At 38.2% G+C, this 16,394-nt stretch overlaps 1 protein-coding gene across 1 annotated transcript in view; it reads left to right on the top strand.

Moving 5' to 3' along the window:
• Window positions 1-16,394, top strand: part of CENPF (centromere protein F) — a 40,170-nt gene that overhangs the window by 21,018 nt on the left and 2,758 nt on the right. The window contains 8 exon segments of the mRNA XM_042445377.1: window positions 2,911-4,622; window positions 4,624-6,036; window positions 8,040-10,223; window positions 11,901-11,984; window positions 11,986-12,046; window positions 13,719-13,807; window positions 13,809-14,238; window positions 15,808-15,968. Coding sequence (XP_042301311.1) covers window positions 2,911-4,622; window positions 4,624-6,036; window positions 8,040-10,223; window positions 11,901-11,984; window positions 11,986-12,046; window positions 13,719-13,807; window positions 13,809-14,238; window positions 15,808-15,968 — 6,134 coding nt within the window.

The raw sequence follows: 16,394 nt of genomic DNA on the forward strand, positions 1-16,394 counted from the left end.
CTTGGAGTACCATTCCGAAGTACACATTGTATTAAAATCTTAATTAGGTCAACAGAAGGCAAAAAATCATTATGCTAGTTTTCAAAGCTCACTGGCCTCTTTTGTCTCTTTTTTTTTTAAAAAAAAAAAGGCATGGGAAAAAAAGATTTTTAGAATCACAAGTTTGCTAGCATAGTGATTTGAAAGTTAGCATGAGTTTTGTATCTTATGGTTGATGTCATGCTCCCCCCACACACCTTGAAAGTTCTTCATTGGAAGAAGAAGCAGACGTATCTATGAGGGATCATAGGAGACAACTGATGACCAGACAAGCTGTCCTCCTCTACAGGTCAGATTGAATTCAGGGCAGCAGAAGGAGCTGGAGGAAAGTGTCTCCTACCTCAATCCAAGAGTAGGGCAGAGCCTCAGTTATCTGGCCCAGACCATTCCCACAGTCAAAGTGGGGCCTGCAATCAAGATATCAGGAGGAACATGGCTATGGCACATTCTCCTTGAACACTGTCTGGGATCTGTGGTTGGCCAAACCTGCTACCTATAAAAGTCAATTACAAACACCTTGCTGAGAATAACTTCAGTCTTACTCTTTGAGTGTTCAGTGTGGTGCTGATGGTTTTACAGCCTCTGTGCTGTATAATGAATGGGTTACAGATACTCTCTAGAATCCTGATTTACAGTTTTCTTGACCCTTGATTTTTTGACACCATTTATCTCTCAGAATAGTTACTGACTATTGACTTCCTCGTGGACTCCATTCTTATAGTTAAAAGCAGGACTTGCTGGCCTAAGGAAAGTATCAACACAATGTGTGCTTCACATTTTTTTTTCATAGGCACTATGGCTGTCCCTGCATATTTGGAGTACCACTGTAGTTCAATAAATGGCACAGGAATTTTGATAGATAGTTGGGATGTGGTTATGTAAGCCTAGTCATCCTGGAAGCCAAGCAGTTATATATAAATGAAGTGCAGTAAGACTAGCACTAAAGGCTGGGACATGAGAAATGCTGTGGGGAAGATTTGCTACAATTAATGCTCCTCAACATTTTCCTTTGGTGCCTTGCCTTCTCTGGAGGTTGAGGGAACAAGCAGTGAACCATCTGATCTAGTGAGAAGATCCTACCCTTTAGTTGTATAACGATCAAGTGCTAGACTAGGACTGAGGAGACTCAGGTTCAAATGTCCACACAGCCATGAAGTTTACTTGGCGACTTTGATCCAGTCACTATTTCTCAATCTACCCAAACTCAGCAGATGGTTATGCAGATAAGGACTAGATGTGATATGTTGAGCTTCTTGGAGGAAAACAGCTATGTGAATGTGGCCAACAGATAAATAAACTGCATTTAAGCCAGGCTGCTACATTACTAGTTCTAACTGGTCATGGGGTGCAGAAGGTTAGGTTGTTTGCTTTGATTTCACTCTGTTTTTGTCAGTTAAGTCTCGATTATTTCATTATAATATTGAGTATATCCAGTTTGTTTCTTTTCGCTCGAGGGTTTATATTTCTTTTCTAAAATGCTTTTTCAAATATGCCTAATTTTATTAACTAATGTTTATTGTGAGCCATTTAGAGTACAGTTCATTATGGAAAAATGAAACATAGGTAAACTATGGTCTGAAACAGACTGGCAGTAAGAGCTGGCTTAGAGGCGGCATGGGGGCATGGCGCTTAGATGATGCATGCCCTGATGCTGCCCCCAAGCCAGAGTCATACCACCCACCTGACCAGACTGTGAGCACTGTTGCTGTGCTCCAGCAGCACAGCCTATATATGCTGCGTGCTGCAGGAGCGCCACAAGGCAGCGGCTGGAAGGGTGCCCTTTTGGCAGCTCAAAAAGGAGCTGCATTTTGCCGCCTCTTTTTGAGCCAGCAAACAGCTGGATTGGGGTTGTGCCCCGATCCGGCAATCAAAAGGGAAGCATGAAGTTGCCCCTTCACAGCCATTTGTTTTGGCCCCACATAACTACTACTACTACTACTACTACTACTAATAAAGTTATTTATATACCGCTTTTCCAAAAAGATCAAAGCAGTTTACAAAATTACATAAAAATACATACAATACATAAACAATTTACTTAAGCAAATAAATAAAATACCTAAACAGTACATAGCATATACAAACTAAAATTCCATCCCTCATCCCTTAACTAAATTCAGGAAGGGCAGGCATGTGATCAAAAATAAATGTGTAGAACCTGAAAAATTCTAATTAAGGGAAAATCTGGTAGCCACTTCTTTTTGACCAAACACATAGGGCCAGTGTTTCTTGTATCAGAGTTGCAGGAGTTCTGTCCAAACCTGAATTTCTTTCAATTTGAATTTCTTTTATTATGTACTGTGTATCATTTGCATATTTAAAAAGAAACAAACTTTGAAAGTGCAGTGCCTGCCTACTTGCTGGTGCATTGTATAGTGTATTAAAATCAGAAACTTGGCATATTTTGTAAGCTATTTTTAACTCCCTCAGTCTACTTTATTTTAAAAGTAACTCCAGAATTTCTAGTGACTTGGTTTGTATCACATTCTGCCAAACCATGGTTTAGAAAGTTGGGGAAGAGCTTGTGCTTGTGCCCTCCCTGCTTCCTTCGAATATTGGGTTTAATGGAGAAATACCTTGTTTGATTAAAACTGTTTGCCACTGCATCAGAATTGGCAAACTTTGATTTGTGTATGCTGTCCAAACCAGGTTACAAAGCAGAGTAAAACTATGGTCTGCTCTCCTTGCATGGAAAGTTTACAACAATGCCAATTTTCCAGCTTTAGTTGTTAAGGAGGTGTTCATTTTTATTGGTGTATTGGCAATGTGTACACTGGCAAAAATGTTTTCATGTAATAGCCAATTAAAGTATTTCCATTTTTATTAATATAATATTTAATAAAATTTTCTCCATAATCTTTCTGTTTACAGATAAAAATAGCTCTTTGGAAAATGAGTTAAAATTGCTTGAAGGGAAACTTAATAAGCAAGATAATTTGGTTATTTTAGAGAATATGAAACTTGCTATTTCAGACTTGGAAAATCAACGAGATTCTCTCCAGCAGCTCTTGAAGCATAAAGAAAACATAGTTGAAGAGCTTAGTATGAAACTGGGAGAACTGGAAACGTTGCAAAAAGCTTGTGCAGAAGGTGAAGGACTTAAAATAGAGATTGCGATTCTTTCTCAATGGAAAAAAGAAAATGAACAACTCTTGATTGAGCTTGGCTTAGAAAAGGAAGGATTGAAGCACAAAATTTGCAGCTTGGAAAATGCTCTGATGATTGAACAGGTTAAAAGTAAAGAGAGTCTAAGAGCTCTTGAAAATGAAAATGTAAGCATAAATCTGGAGATGAAAAATCTCAATCAAATTGTGGAAGACAAAACAAGAGAGCTACAGGTGCTAAGAAAAGCCAATGCTGACCTTCAAGAAAAAAATGCAACATCTGAAGAAAAACATAGGAAAGAGAGAGAAAACAACTCACTGAAATTAGCTGTGTTAGTTAAACAGGTGGCTGACCTACAAGAAGAGCTAGAGTCATCTAGAAATGAGGTATTAGAAAATAAAAAATGTATTGCCTCTCTTGAAGCATCTCTTGCTTCCTGTGTGCAATTAGACATACACTTACAAAAACAATCAGAAGGACTGTCCCAAGCCAGAGATGAAATGCAAAGAAAATTGATGGAAGTAGAGCAGAAACATACAGATTTTGTACAGGAAAAGGAACAGGAGATTAGTAGATTACAAACAACTCTATTTGACAAGCAGGACTTGCTCACTAAAGTGTTGGCATCTCTTAAGGAAAGTGATGAGAAACTCAAAATGTTGATAAAAGAATCAGATGGCCAACAAGCAGACATTCAGGATTTAAAAATAGAAAAGTTATTACACGAGGATTCAGCACAGCAGCTACAAATTCTGCCTCCATCAGTAAGCCAAAAGGAACTTGATTTGTCTATGCCATTATCCTCAAATAAAAAGGAAAATGAACAAGTTAATGTAGAAAATTCCATCGTTAAAAGTACTGTCAATAATTTAGAACTAAAAAATCTGGACTTCGTGCAAAGAAACCTATCTCTTTCTAATAATTTGAGGGAAAGGGAGGAAAACCTCTTGGAGCTGTCAGACAGTCATAGCGAAAATAATTTGTTGATGTCAGAAGCTAAAAAGGAATTGGAAAGGAAATGTTTATCACTGGAAGCAAAGAATGAGAACTTAGAATGTGTTTTCAGGGAGGAAGCATACCATCTTGAAGTGGAGAAAGCCAAATTTGAAGTTCAAGAGAAACAACGTACAAGTAAATGTGAGGAACTGGACTTAAAGCTTATGTCTTTGGACAAGAAAAAAGATCCCTTGCTTTTGCAACTTGAAAAAAATCAGCCAGTGCCAGAAACAGGTGAGATTTTAAGACAGGAGGGGGCAGCACAAAATAAAATGCAATATTCTGGCAGTATGTTGCTGCAAGGGAAAGGGCAACTGGTTGAGGCAAAGAAAATGAGGAATGAGCATGCAACAAATGACTTGACTTTAGACAATACTTCCCTGGAACAGCTCAGATTAGCTATGGAAGAAAAGGAAGATGAATTGCATAAATACCAAGTTAAACTTGAGATGCTTCAAATGGATATTGAGGATAAAGAAGTTTTTTTTAGAAAACTACTTTGTACAAGTAAAGCAATTGGAGACTGTTTTGAGAACGATGGAAATGAAACTGGAAGAAAGTGAAATAGAAAAAGAGAACTTGAAACAGGAACTGCAAGGTCTTAAACATTTAGAAAACCAGACTTCAGAAATGTCAGCGGTAGATGGGAATGATCAGTCATCAATGTATTTCAGTGCTGATACCAAGGGCAGCATTTACGAAGAAACAGATGCCAACTGTTCATCACTTCCTCACAATCTGATGCCTGGCCAAAATGATTATGTCCAGTTAGTATCTTCCCTACATATGACTTTGAACAAGCTAAATGAATTGGAGAAAATGTGTGAACACCTGCAGATAGAAAAGTTAGAGCTGAAAGACTCACAATTGGAATGTATCGTGAGCACAGATATTATGGCACAAGAACTCATGGACAAAAGTAACAAGGTAAAAGAAGAGGGACTTCCTTTTTCTAGTGTATTGATAGATAAAAATAAAATAACAGCACAACCTGATGTGGAGCAAATACATGTAATCTCTCTGGGATGTTGTGATGGAATTGACTATGAAGATTTCAAACTATCTAACAAAGAAATTAAAGCACACTTTGAAAGTGTCAAAGAAAAAATATTTTCTTTGAAAAAGCTATATGAGGAGCAGAGTTTGAATATGTCCTCCAAAATATCAGAACTACAGTGTTATATTGAAATGTTGAAAGAAAAGAATATTGCACTGTCAACAAGCCTCTACCAAGTTGATACTGGTTCATTTGCAGTTCAGATGACCCCATGCCCAGTGGATATAGTGTATCAGTCAGATGAATTTTTTTGCATTGAGTTTCCATATTGTGGTGAAACTTCCTATTATACCAATATTACTCTTACGGAGTCCAGTTTTGATGGTGATCTGTACAAACCACCAAGTAAAATAGATGGACTACATAATAACAAACAAGCTAATCTAGAAGGTATAGCTGACAGAGATTGCCATTCTCTTCCAGAGATGTACAGTAATGATAAATGGGTCTCTCTTGTGAAACAGGAGCATCTCATTACCAAAAGGCCTAGTCTGAAAAATAAAATTGAACCCTTGCTGAGTGAGCCTCTTGAGATGTCTTTCAAGAAGCTTGAAGAATCATTTTGGTCTCATAAAAATCTGGAAGACAAGGAGATACAAAAGATTCAAGAGTTACTCCATTCTGTAAGAGAGGAGGTAGATGGTCTCCAAAAGCAAACTGTATCTGACAACAAACAATGGCATCAAAAACTCCATAATGTGATATTGCAGGTAACATCTACATTGACCACTGAGAAGAAACATATTGAGATGTTATCTCAAGTACAAGAAGAACCACAACCGAAATTGGAAGACCACAATTTCAGTTTTCAGCCACTACTTTGCGTTGAAAGCAAACATGTAAGTTTGTCTAATTTCTTAACATACAGACCTAAAATTGGGGGGGGGGGGGAAATCCCTTTAGATATATACAATGGCTTATATATACTAGTTTTACCCAAAGCCTAGGGAAATGTATTTTTGGGCTATAATTCTTTATCTTCCCCAATAGAATTTGGCAGTTGTACAGTACTCTGAAAAAAATAAATTTTCTATGCTCTGTGTGTTTATTTTCAGGTAAATGGGGTTATTCTGTATGGCAGCACAGAGAGCTGCTTGTAGAGAAGGAGTATTTAAAAGCTGCCATCATATACAGTGCAACCCTCCAGACTGGGATCAGATGGTTTTACTAAAGAATATTTCCTCCACAGCCCAACTTGAAGCTTTTTTAAAAATACTAGAATTTTGTATACACTGTAATCTTGTATGATCAGAAACAATTAAACTCAGAAAAAATATTTGCTTTTTAGATCATACAGTGGGCCCCTCCCTTATGCGGGGGATCTGTTCCAGATCCTCCTGCATAAAGGGAATTCCACGTATGCTTGAGCCCCATTCAAAAGAAGCGGTGTGGCTTCTTCTGGGGTGTGCTGAGCCTTCTGAGGCGCTCCGAGCCTTCTTCTGGCATGGCTTTCAGCATATGCTGAAAGCTGCATAAGTCGCGTCCGCATATAACGTGGGCACACTGTATTTAATATTATCTTTATTATTATCTTCCATTGATACAGAATCTGTGGATACAGAGGGCAATTTAAATTTATGCCTTCATCAAGATTGTGTCCCCAAGTTAGCTATCAAATTCAGTAAAATGCAATATAAATATAAAATAATTAAAAATGGCAAACAAATACAAAAACTAAGATGGGAACATATTTATATGGGCCCGATACATAGTGGCCCTTTGCGGCATCATGGTGACGTGCTAGGGTTGCTTCAGGGCGGTGTGTGCACATGCCCCGCAACCCTAGCACACAGTGAGGACATCGCAGCTGTGCAGCACTATCCACACAGCATGCAAAGCTATGATGTCACAGCAGCGCAGTGCCCAAACAGCACTGCGCAGCTGTGATGCCATCGCGTTGTCTCTGGTGGTTTGCGGCAGTGCAACTGCGCCGCAAAAAGGAGCCACTTCAGCTCGCTCCCTTCTTGCTGTGCAGCATCGTTGTGCATTTTGCTTGCTGCGGCGCTGCTGCGGAGCAAGGAAAGGCGCCTCCCCGGCACCTCTTTTTGGCGCTCTGTACTGTGCCATAGATAAGATGGCAAAAAACTCAAACTACTTACAGTAAGTTTAAATGCATGAAACCTCTCAACAAATGAATGTCTTAACCTAACACTCAAATTCAGGAGTTGACAGCTAATGGTTATAGCCTTGCATGCAACTTTTGGCCTAATTTGCAATCTCGTGCCACTTTGGGTCTCAAATTAGGAGAAAGATAGATATAAAAACAAATTCAAAATTTCTTCAGAATAATGGAAAAAATGTTCTGTCCCTTCCTCATCACACTGATGAGTTGGGAGGAACAAGAAGAATGAAGAGGGTACTAGAAAGAGAGATAATGTCTCCTGCCTTTCACCTGGAGTGAAGAAGAGAATATGATCCTCACAGAAAAAAAGGTCTCTATACCCTGCTTCAATTGGGGTGGTAGCTGTGGAAGGCAAAGGTGCAGCAGGCTTCTCTGAGGAGAATATTCCATTGAAGATAAGGCTGTGTCTTTGGGCTTTACTGATGGTGAACACACAGGTAAAATTCTTAGATTACGAACTCAATAAATAGTCAGATTGATGAAGAAGATAATCCTACAACTTTAGTCACTACTGATCTATTGCACTCAAGAAGTGAATGGTATTTCCACTATTGCTCGTATATCTAGATTGCTAGTTTCTTACCAGTTATCATAATTGTTATGTCAACTAATATAAAACCATCCACTTATAAGTATTTATTATGCATAATTCAGTAGAAATCTAACATTTGCTCATAAGCATTCATCTTATAAAACTATTATTTTTCTACCCATTTTTAGCATTCACAGATTCCTGCTGAGCAAGCAAATCATCCCTTGTGTCAACTGGAAGAGTATGATTTCTCTAATGAGAACTTGGTTCTTGAAATGGTGAATAATAAAGTAACAGCAAGGACATGTGAAGCAAATGGAACAGAAATAAAGAGATTGGTTTCTGAATCAGAAATTAGTGTAAAATCTACAGAAAAACTACTTTCAGGTGTAGATTCAGAAACCAGAAAAACAGCAAATAAATCTGTTGCTCCCACAAACTGTCCTGATGTGCTATCATTTCCTCCAAATTACAGCAGGAGTACAGTGCCTATGACTTTCTTGGAAAACCATATGATTGTGGATGGGCCTTATTCCGAAATAAAGCAGGATTATAGTAAAAATAAGTTTTCCTGTAACTTGGAGGAAAGCAGTAAAAATGTTGATTCTCTGCAACTGGAAATCCAATGTTTAAAGTCAAATTTGGATTTGAAGGACAAAGAATTGGCTGAAAGGATAAATGTTTGTGCGGAGCTGGACAAAACAGTTGCAGTACTCAAACAAGAAAAGATAGACTTAAGTGAGGCACTGAAATCAGTTACTTTTGATAACCAGCAATTATCGTATAATCTGATGACTCTTGGGATAGAACTGAACAAGGCAAAAACTGATCTGGACATGTATAAACGAAGACTCTCTGATGCAACAGATGCTCTTCATGATTTAGAAATAACGAAGGCAGACTGGACTGAGAAGTTTCTTGAAACTGAGAATGAACTGAGAAGGATAAAATCAGAGAAAACGAATGTTGAAAACCATGCACTATTCATGGAGGCTGATATTGAAGAGCTTCAGTCAAAGAATAAGCAGTTAGAAAAGGACAAGGAAAATGAATTGAAAACCATTTTTGGCCTTCAAGATCAGCTTCGTATAATCACAACTGAGAGAAACCAATTTATTCAAGATCTGAGTGCTTTGTCAAAGGATAAAGAAGAATTAGATCAAAAGTGCCAAAAAATGCAAGAAACTATAAAAGAACTTGAGTCGAGTCGAGTGGATTCTGCTGAATTTATCAGGATATTGGAAACAGAAGCTAAGACCCAGGCAAAATTGCTTCAGGTTGCCAAGGCTGATAATGATCAGTTATCATCACAAAAAGAGGGCCTTATATTGCAGTTACAGAATTTGAATAAAGTTGCAAGGGATCTTGTGTTAGAAAAAGAGGAAGCACAAAACCAAGTAGAGTGTCTAAGAGAGGAAAAAGAAGCAAGCCTTCAGGAATATGAAACCCTACACAGCAAGTTAAGTATCTCCAAAATGGAAAATGCCAAAATTTCCAAGTCTTTGGAAGGGTCACTCATAGAAAAGGGTGAGCTTGCAGATAGACTGAATTCTGCCCAGGAAGAGGTGGATCAGCTGCGACGGGGCATTGAGAAACTAAAAATAAAAATAGAAGCCGATGAAAAGAACAAACATTGCCTGGCTGAAAAATGGAAAGAAACTGAGCGTAAAGCTGACTCTCTTGTAGACAAAATTGAGAGCCTTGAAAGAGAATTGCAGATGTCAGAGGAGAATTTGGAGGATGCAATTCTTCAAGCAGAGGTGGCTAAAGCAGAGACAGAAATAGCAAATGCTGAGATAGAAAAGATGTGTGTGACCTTGCAAGGTTTAGAATGTGAAATGAATGCCTTAAAATCAGAAAAAGAGTATCTAGAGAACAAACTGGAGGAAAAACAAGTCAAACTATCCATTTTAGAAAGTTCTCATATAGCACTTGTGAAACAGGTAGAAGAAGAAGAGAAGGGAAAAGTGAAAATGAGAGGTGAATATGAAAGGGAACTTTTGCCAATGGAATTCCAGTTGAACCATGTCCATGAGGAAGTAAAACTGTCTCTCAGAGAGCAAGAGATTCTTGGGGCAAATGAGCAGGATCTGTTTAATAAAATAACTTCTCTCAGACAGGAGAATACACAGTTAGTTCATCATCTGGAGGAAGGAAAACATAAAAATTCTGAAATAGAAGAACTTACAGAAGCCCTGATTCAAGCATTCCAAGACATCATGCAAAAAATGGATAAAAATTCTTCTTTTCTTGAGCAGATGCCAAAGAGTGGAAGTTTGCAGGATATTTCACAGGATTCACAAGAATCTTTTAAACTTTCTGAAGAGGAGTTGGAAACCGTAACATCTGAAAAAAATGCCTCCCTTGGAAAGGTAATGTAAAGTACCATAGCACATAGACTACCCTGTAACAAGTCTTGTATGAAGTAAAAGACTGATTTCAAATTTTACACAGAGGGAAGCTTGGTAACTTGTTAAAATGAGTATGCAGCACTGTGAAGGTAAAATGTATTTCAGTGCCAATACGTAAAAAAGGCTACAGGAACAACTTCAAATGTGAGTCCAGAAAAGTAAAACTGACTGTCTGTGAAGAGTGGTAGAGGATATTTTTGATTTTTAAATTTAAATATAGTTTAAAATTATTTTCCATCAGCATCCCTATAACTAACTATAAAACACAGACATCTCAATTTACTCCCATTGTATTCAGTGGGGCTTATTGTTAGGTAGCTGTGCATAGAATTATGGCTGTAGTCCTTCCTTTTGCAAGCTAATTTATTCCAAATATACTGGACTGTAGTTCCTATCCTTTCTGGCTGGAGATATTAAGAGTCACAGTTCTGTAACACGTGGAGGGCATCAAAGTAGGGAATCCTGGAATCTTCTATAAATGGGCTGATTGTTGAACAGTACTTATAACTGACTGAAGGGTTGTAATATTTTTCATTTCATTTTTCAAATCTACAGTGCTATATAAAAGCATAATAATAATAATAATTTCTACATATAATAATAATAATATGTTTTATTTATATACCGCTATTCCAAAGATCATAGCAGTGAACAGCAAGTAAGCTAATTTGCCCCCAACAGTCTGGGTACTCATTTTAGCGACCTCGGAAGGATGCAAGCCTGAGTCGAGCTTGGGCCCTTTTGCTGGTCTTGAACTCGCAACCTTGTGGTCTTGAGTGAATGGCTGCAGTACAGGCATTTAACCACTGCGCCACCAGGGCTCCATATTGTTCATTCAAATGTTTCTTTGCTGTCCTTCATCAGATTATTCATCAGATTCCAGGGCAGTACATAACAATACAGATAATACATTATTTTAAAATGTAGTATCTTGAAGATCCATGATTTCACCGCATGTTTTACACTATAATTGTGTTCGTAATTTCTGTGGCCAATTCTGAAACCTGATTCTAAGGCTTTCTGAGAATCAGAAGTTAGTTGAGCTGGTCTCAAGATGTAGCTATGCCGTCTACCATCAGAGCTGTATTTAAAGCCTCATCAGCATGATAGAGTGTATCAGATCTCATATTTGACTGGCATAATCTTTTTGAGAGTTGAAGGCCACTTTTATGCCATGATAAATAGTGTTCCTAATATAATAAAATCTAATTTAGTTTTGAACCCCACTAATCTTAACAATCATATGACAAAAGATAAACATTACAAGGCTCATTTAGAATTTGTGAAATTAAATTGCCGGGGAGGTATAAACATGTTTATCCATGCAGAAAAGATCTCGAAGTAGACAGACCTCTTTCAGAAATTCCAGGGTGCCACCACTGAAAAAAGTCTTTACCTTGTAATTATGTAGTGCACTTTCAATTAAGAAGGCAATTACAGTAGAAGCTCAATGGAATATCATAAATTTACAGGCAAATTGGTATAAGAATCAGTGCTCTTTCAGGTATTGGGGTTCAAAGAAAATTCCCACATCTTGTACTGGGCACAGAAACAAAGAGATAAACAGGGCAATGTAATGAAATATCTCAGAGGTTTAAACTGCAATAACAATATGCATTATTTTAAAATGTTTTTCAGGGGGGAAAATTTAAGAAAGAATATGTTGCTTTCCGTCATAAATTTCAGCAGTGGTTAGAAAGCTGTATTGAACTAAAGCAGGAAAAAAAAACTCATGATGAACCAGATTCACAAACTTGAGACCCAGCTGAAGATGGCACATCTATGTAAGTTGCATGCCTCTTTTAAAAGACCAAAGTAACCCTCTTCCACAGGTTACTTCACCTGCTAACTGATTGCTTTACAATTGCTTTGTTGGACAAGGACATACTGAAATTCTCACTAGATTATAATACGTATGAACTGGGTGTGACTACTAAAGTTATCACAGTTTGATACCACTTCAATTGTCCTGTCTCCATTCTACAGCACTGATCTGGAGTTAGATGATGTGCTTAAAATTCCCTTCCAGAGTTCTATTGCTTTAGTTTAGAGAAGAAGATTAGATCTCTAGAAAGAGTCTAAAGCTGAATCTTTCTTGATCACAGTCCTTTTAGAACACACAACATTCCTCTCCTTCCAGTGTGAAAACACTTACTTTCAATGCCCAAGGGCTTTAAGATGATTTAAAACAACAACAACAACAACTCCAGTTTACTTTGTTGTTTTTGGGAAGAACCAAGTTTTTAAAATGTATGGCAATCTAAAAGACAAAGTTGTGGCCTCTTGATTTGGGGTAGACATGAGATGCTGTCCACCCAATGCAGAGCATGTCCATGTACTACAGTTAAAGCAGTTTGATTCTACTTTAAATGTCATAACTCTGCTATACAGAATTGTAAGATCACTGAGATGGGGAGGAGGAGAAAGGAAAAAAGAATCATCCCCTACTCCTAAAAACTTTATACTGTTTTTAGCTAAGTGATTTTAATTGTTTTAATTTTTTTGTTGTAAAAACAAATTAAACAATTTTATCTGTGACCTGCCTTGGGTCCCTTTCTGTGAGTAAGGCAGCATTGAAATGAGATAGACAGACCGAGAGACAGACAGACAAACTTGCCAAAACACAGCCTTTTATGGTTCAGGCCCTTTCCTGTACCAAAAAGAGCCCTGAAAACAACATAGCAGAGAAAAATTTTCTCTCCTGAAGAAAGGGTTGTCTCACTGACAACAGCTCCTCTAATTTATGTGGCAGTAAGTGAGGGAGGCAGCAGGTGGGGCTGGGAAGGTGCCTGTGGTGTGTATGTGTTCCTGTTTTGAATATAGCTATTTACACAGATCTCCTTCTATTTCCCTCAGTGCCACCATGCTTCTGTTGCTATAAGTCTTTGGCAACAACAGAGACAAAGTTCCTGTTTCATATGAAGACTAGTAATTTATTTCTGAATTATTTATTTACTGAAATATTTTAACTCCTAATGTGTTTTAGATTAAAAATGGCCAATATGGCAACCTACAAGTTGTTATGATTGCATGATGTGCAGTATCTGTCAACAGCAAAATAGGAAAACCCCTGAAGACAGCCCAGAGAAGCAATCCTCCAAAACACAGAATTGATGAAACTCAGATCATTTAAACCCAGGAGGACATAGATTGCCCCATGGGAGAAGTTCCACAATCTTGGTTCTACTTTGAAAAACTCCTGTCGTGGGTGACCTTTTGGAGATAGAGAACATGAACTCTGATCAAATTCTTAAAGTATAGAGAAAGTGCATATCTGAAAGAGTGGATAATGTTTCTGGTGTTTTTGGCTCTCCAAAAGAGACTTTTCAGATGTGTTTATTGTCCAGTTGAATATTTTCACAGATACTTGAACACAATATACACCCTCTGAAAATACTGTCAAGGCTTTGTTGCCAAGCCTCCAGAAAGAGTAACAGCCCTTCTTTTATTCTTTAGGTTGTCATAAGGATACTTATACCAAGGAAATGGAATGGTTGGGTGGATCATTTGAAGAGAGAGCCATGGAGACAGATAAGACCCTGGAGCCGGAAAAAACTGAAGGTTTCTGTTGAAGAGACAGCCACAGAGGCAGATCTGAACCTGGACAAGTTCTGTGCCCTGCTCATTAATCACCACAAATTAGAGGAAGAAAATGAGATGTTAAGAACACAAGTCTCTTTATTGAATGCTCAACTGAAGCAAAGCAATATCACCAGTTCTCCTTGCCAAAGTTCACAAAGCCCAGCAAAGAGTAGTGATAGGTACCCTATAGAACATACATTATCTGAAGAGGTTACTGAGATTACTTCAACGAGCTGCAAGTCCCAAGAAAACAGAAGCATTAGTGAAGGGGTCACATCTCCTTTACTGGAGACCATTACTAATAAAAGTAATGCATTTCAACATCATAGTCCTCTGGTGCTCCAAGTCAACACAGAACATGAATCTGATGGCTCCCTGGTAATGGAGAGAGAAGGTAGTCACTTTTAAAATAATATTTGCTTTTGTTCAGTACTAGTAGCAGCAGTAGCAGAAGCAGATGTATTTTTAGTTTTTTTTGTGGGTTTTTTTGGGCTATGTGGCCATGTTCCAGAAAAGTTTCTTCCTGACGTTTTGCCAGCATCTGTGGCTGGCATCTTCAGAGAATGTTTGCCTGGAAGGGACTTGGATATATATAATGTGTGACCTGGAAAGGCAGGAGTGATTTGCATGTATATTGTTTTTGCTGCTATAATGGCAGGCCTCAGGGTGGAGGGTCTGCAAAAGAGGATTGATGTCTGCAGACCCTCCACCCTGAGGCCTGCCATTAGCAACAAAAACAGAAATATCACCTGTAAATGCTAAAAGTTGTGATGGAACATGAGTGAAAGAAGGCTGAGGCAAGGAAGCTAAAATGTTCATTAAATAAAATGTGGAGTGTATAAATTGGAGAAGAGGGCTGTTCTTATAAACTTACAGCCTAAAGCGATGAGTATTTACTTTGAAGAGAATCCCACTTACTGTGGCACTTACATGTGACACTGGTAGGCTGGGAGGTGATAAGCAAATACTTTAAATAAAGGACTTAATATATGAATAAATAAGCTTTCATCTTTGATTTACCTACCATAGATGGATAGAGATAGTAAGAGCAATGGTAATTATTCCCTGCATGACCAAAAAAAATTTCCCCCCCTTTCCTAGCTTGTTATTCCAGTGAAGTAACAGCTAGAATTACAAATGTGAATAGGGATGTAACTGGTACATGCAAAATGAAAAAGGAAAACCTGCCATGGCTGAAAAATTGTTGCCAGCCTAGTGTCATTAGGGAGGAGGGTATACAGAAATGAACTGCTTCCTTGAAATTGGATTCTGTATTCTGCCCTCTCTTGATCAAATAGAACAGTTCTCTCTCTAATCTATGTTCTCAGTAAAGGCTCAGTTTCTTTTATGATTACTTCCAACAGAGGTGAGGACTCCTAAGATGTACTAGGCCCAGCCTTTATTATGAATCATGACCATTGTGACTTATAACTCAAATCACTTCCTGCTGAAGAAATCATAAAAGAATTTCATGGGACAATGTCTAAATAGAAGTGTATGTGCTTTCACATTTCAGCAGATGCTTAATCCTACTTTCATTACTGTATCTTGATGTGTGTGAATTGCTTCTTTTTCAACATCAGCATCTTGTTTTTTAAAACAGATTGTAACACACACACAACCCACACACATTTACCATTTTAAAATCTTTTTTTTTTTCAAAACTAGAAGTGGAATTCTGACTTTGTGTGTGGGTTTTTGCAGTCAATGTCACTCTCAGAAGGTCCAGAATTCTGCCCCCTGGACAGCCCCCTACTTTGTAGCAGTATTTTTCACATAGGCTGCAGTCATCAGAAAATATTTCTTCATCACTGCCGGGGGGGGGGGGTCCATGTAACATATTAACTGTTTTCAAATGTTATGGAGTCCTTTTTGGTAGGGGAAAATGCATTATTAATGGTAATTTACTGGGAATGTGGGTTATTGTTACATACGTACTCTTAGGGATTTTCTGATCTTTCAGGAACCGACAGCCCTTGTCTTTCCCATTCATCAAATCAAAGAAAGAGTCCTTGCCTTGTCTATCAAAGCTTGAGAATCTCCCAGTTTTCCAGTAACCCAGATGAGAACAGTGACTTGTCTGAGAACCTTAAAGCACCAGCAGAGGGCAGCAAACTACAAAAGGTAATTGCCATGATGAACTATGAGCTGGAATGTATCAGAGCTCAGGAACTTCATAGTGTGAAACATATCTGTCTGAGTGCCTTTGCTTGTGTCTTACCCTGCTTATACAGCTTTTAAAGAAATCAGTATAAAGACAGAAAAAGGTGAGATACAACCCCATTATCCAATCTTACGAAACCTTACATATTTGACTAATTAAACAGAGCACAGTTCCACAGACACTTAGCATGGGTACTTCTGGCACTTACCAGGGGACAATTGTGTATTTTTGTTTCTTGAATGTAAAAACCTGAATAGCTAGAGTAGGCACTCAGTACATAGGTGTATGTAGCGGGGTTAAGCAAAGTAGGTCTCTGGGACCACTTGTGCCCTCCAGGCTGTTTTTTTTTTTTTTTTTTGGCAGCTCTCAACCACTCCAAAGTCCCC

Source organism: Sceloporus undulatus, chromosome 1 (genome assembly GCF_019175285.1).
Source record: "Sceloporus undulatus isolate JIND9_A2432 ecotype Alabama chromosome 1, SceUnd_v1.1, whole genome shotgun sequence".
Classification (NCBI taxonomy): Eukaryota; Metazoa; Chordata; class Lepidosauria; order Squamata; family Phrynosomatidae; genus Sceloporus; species Sceloporus undulatus.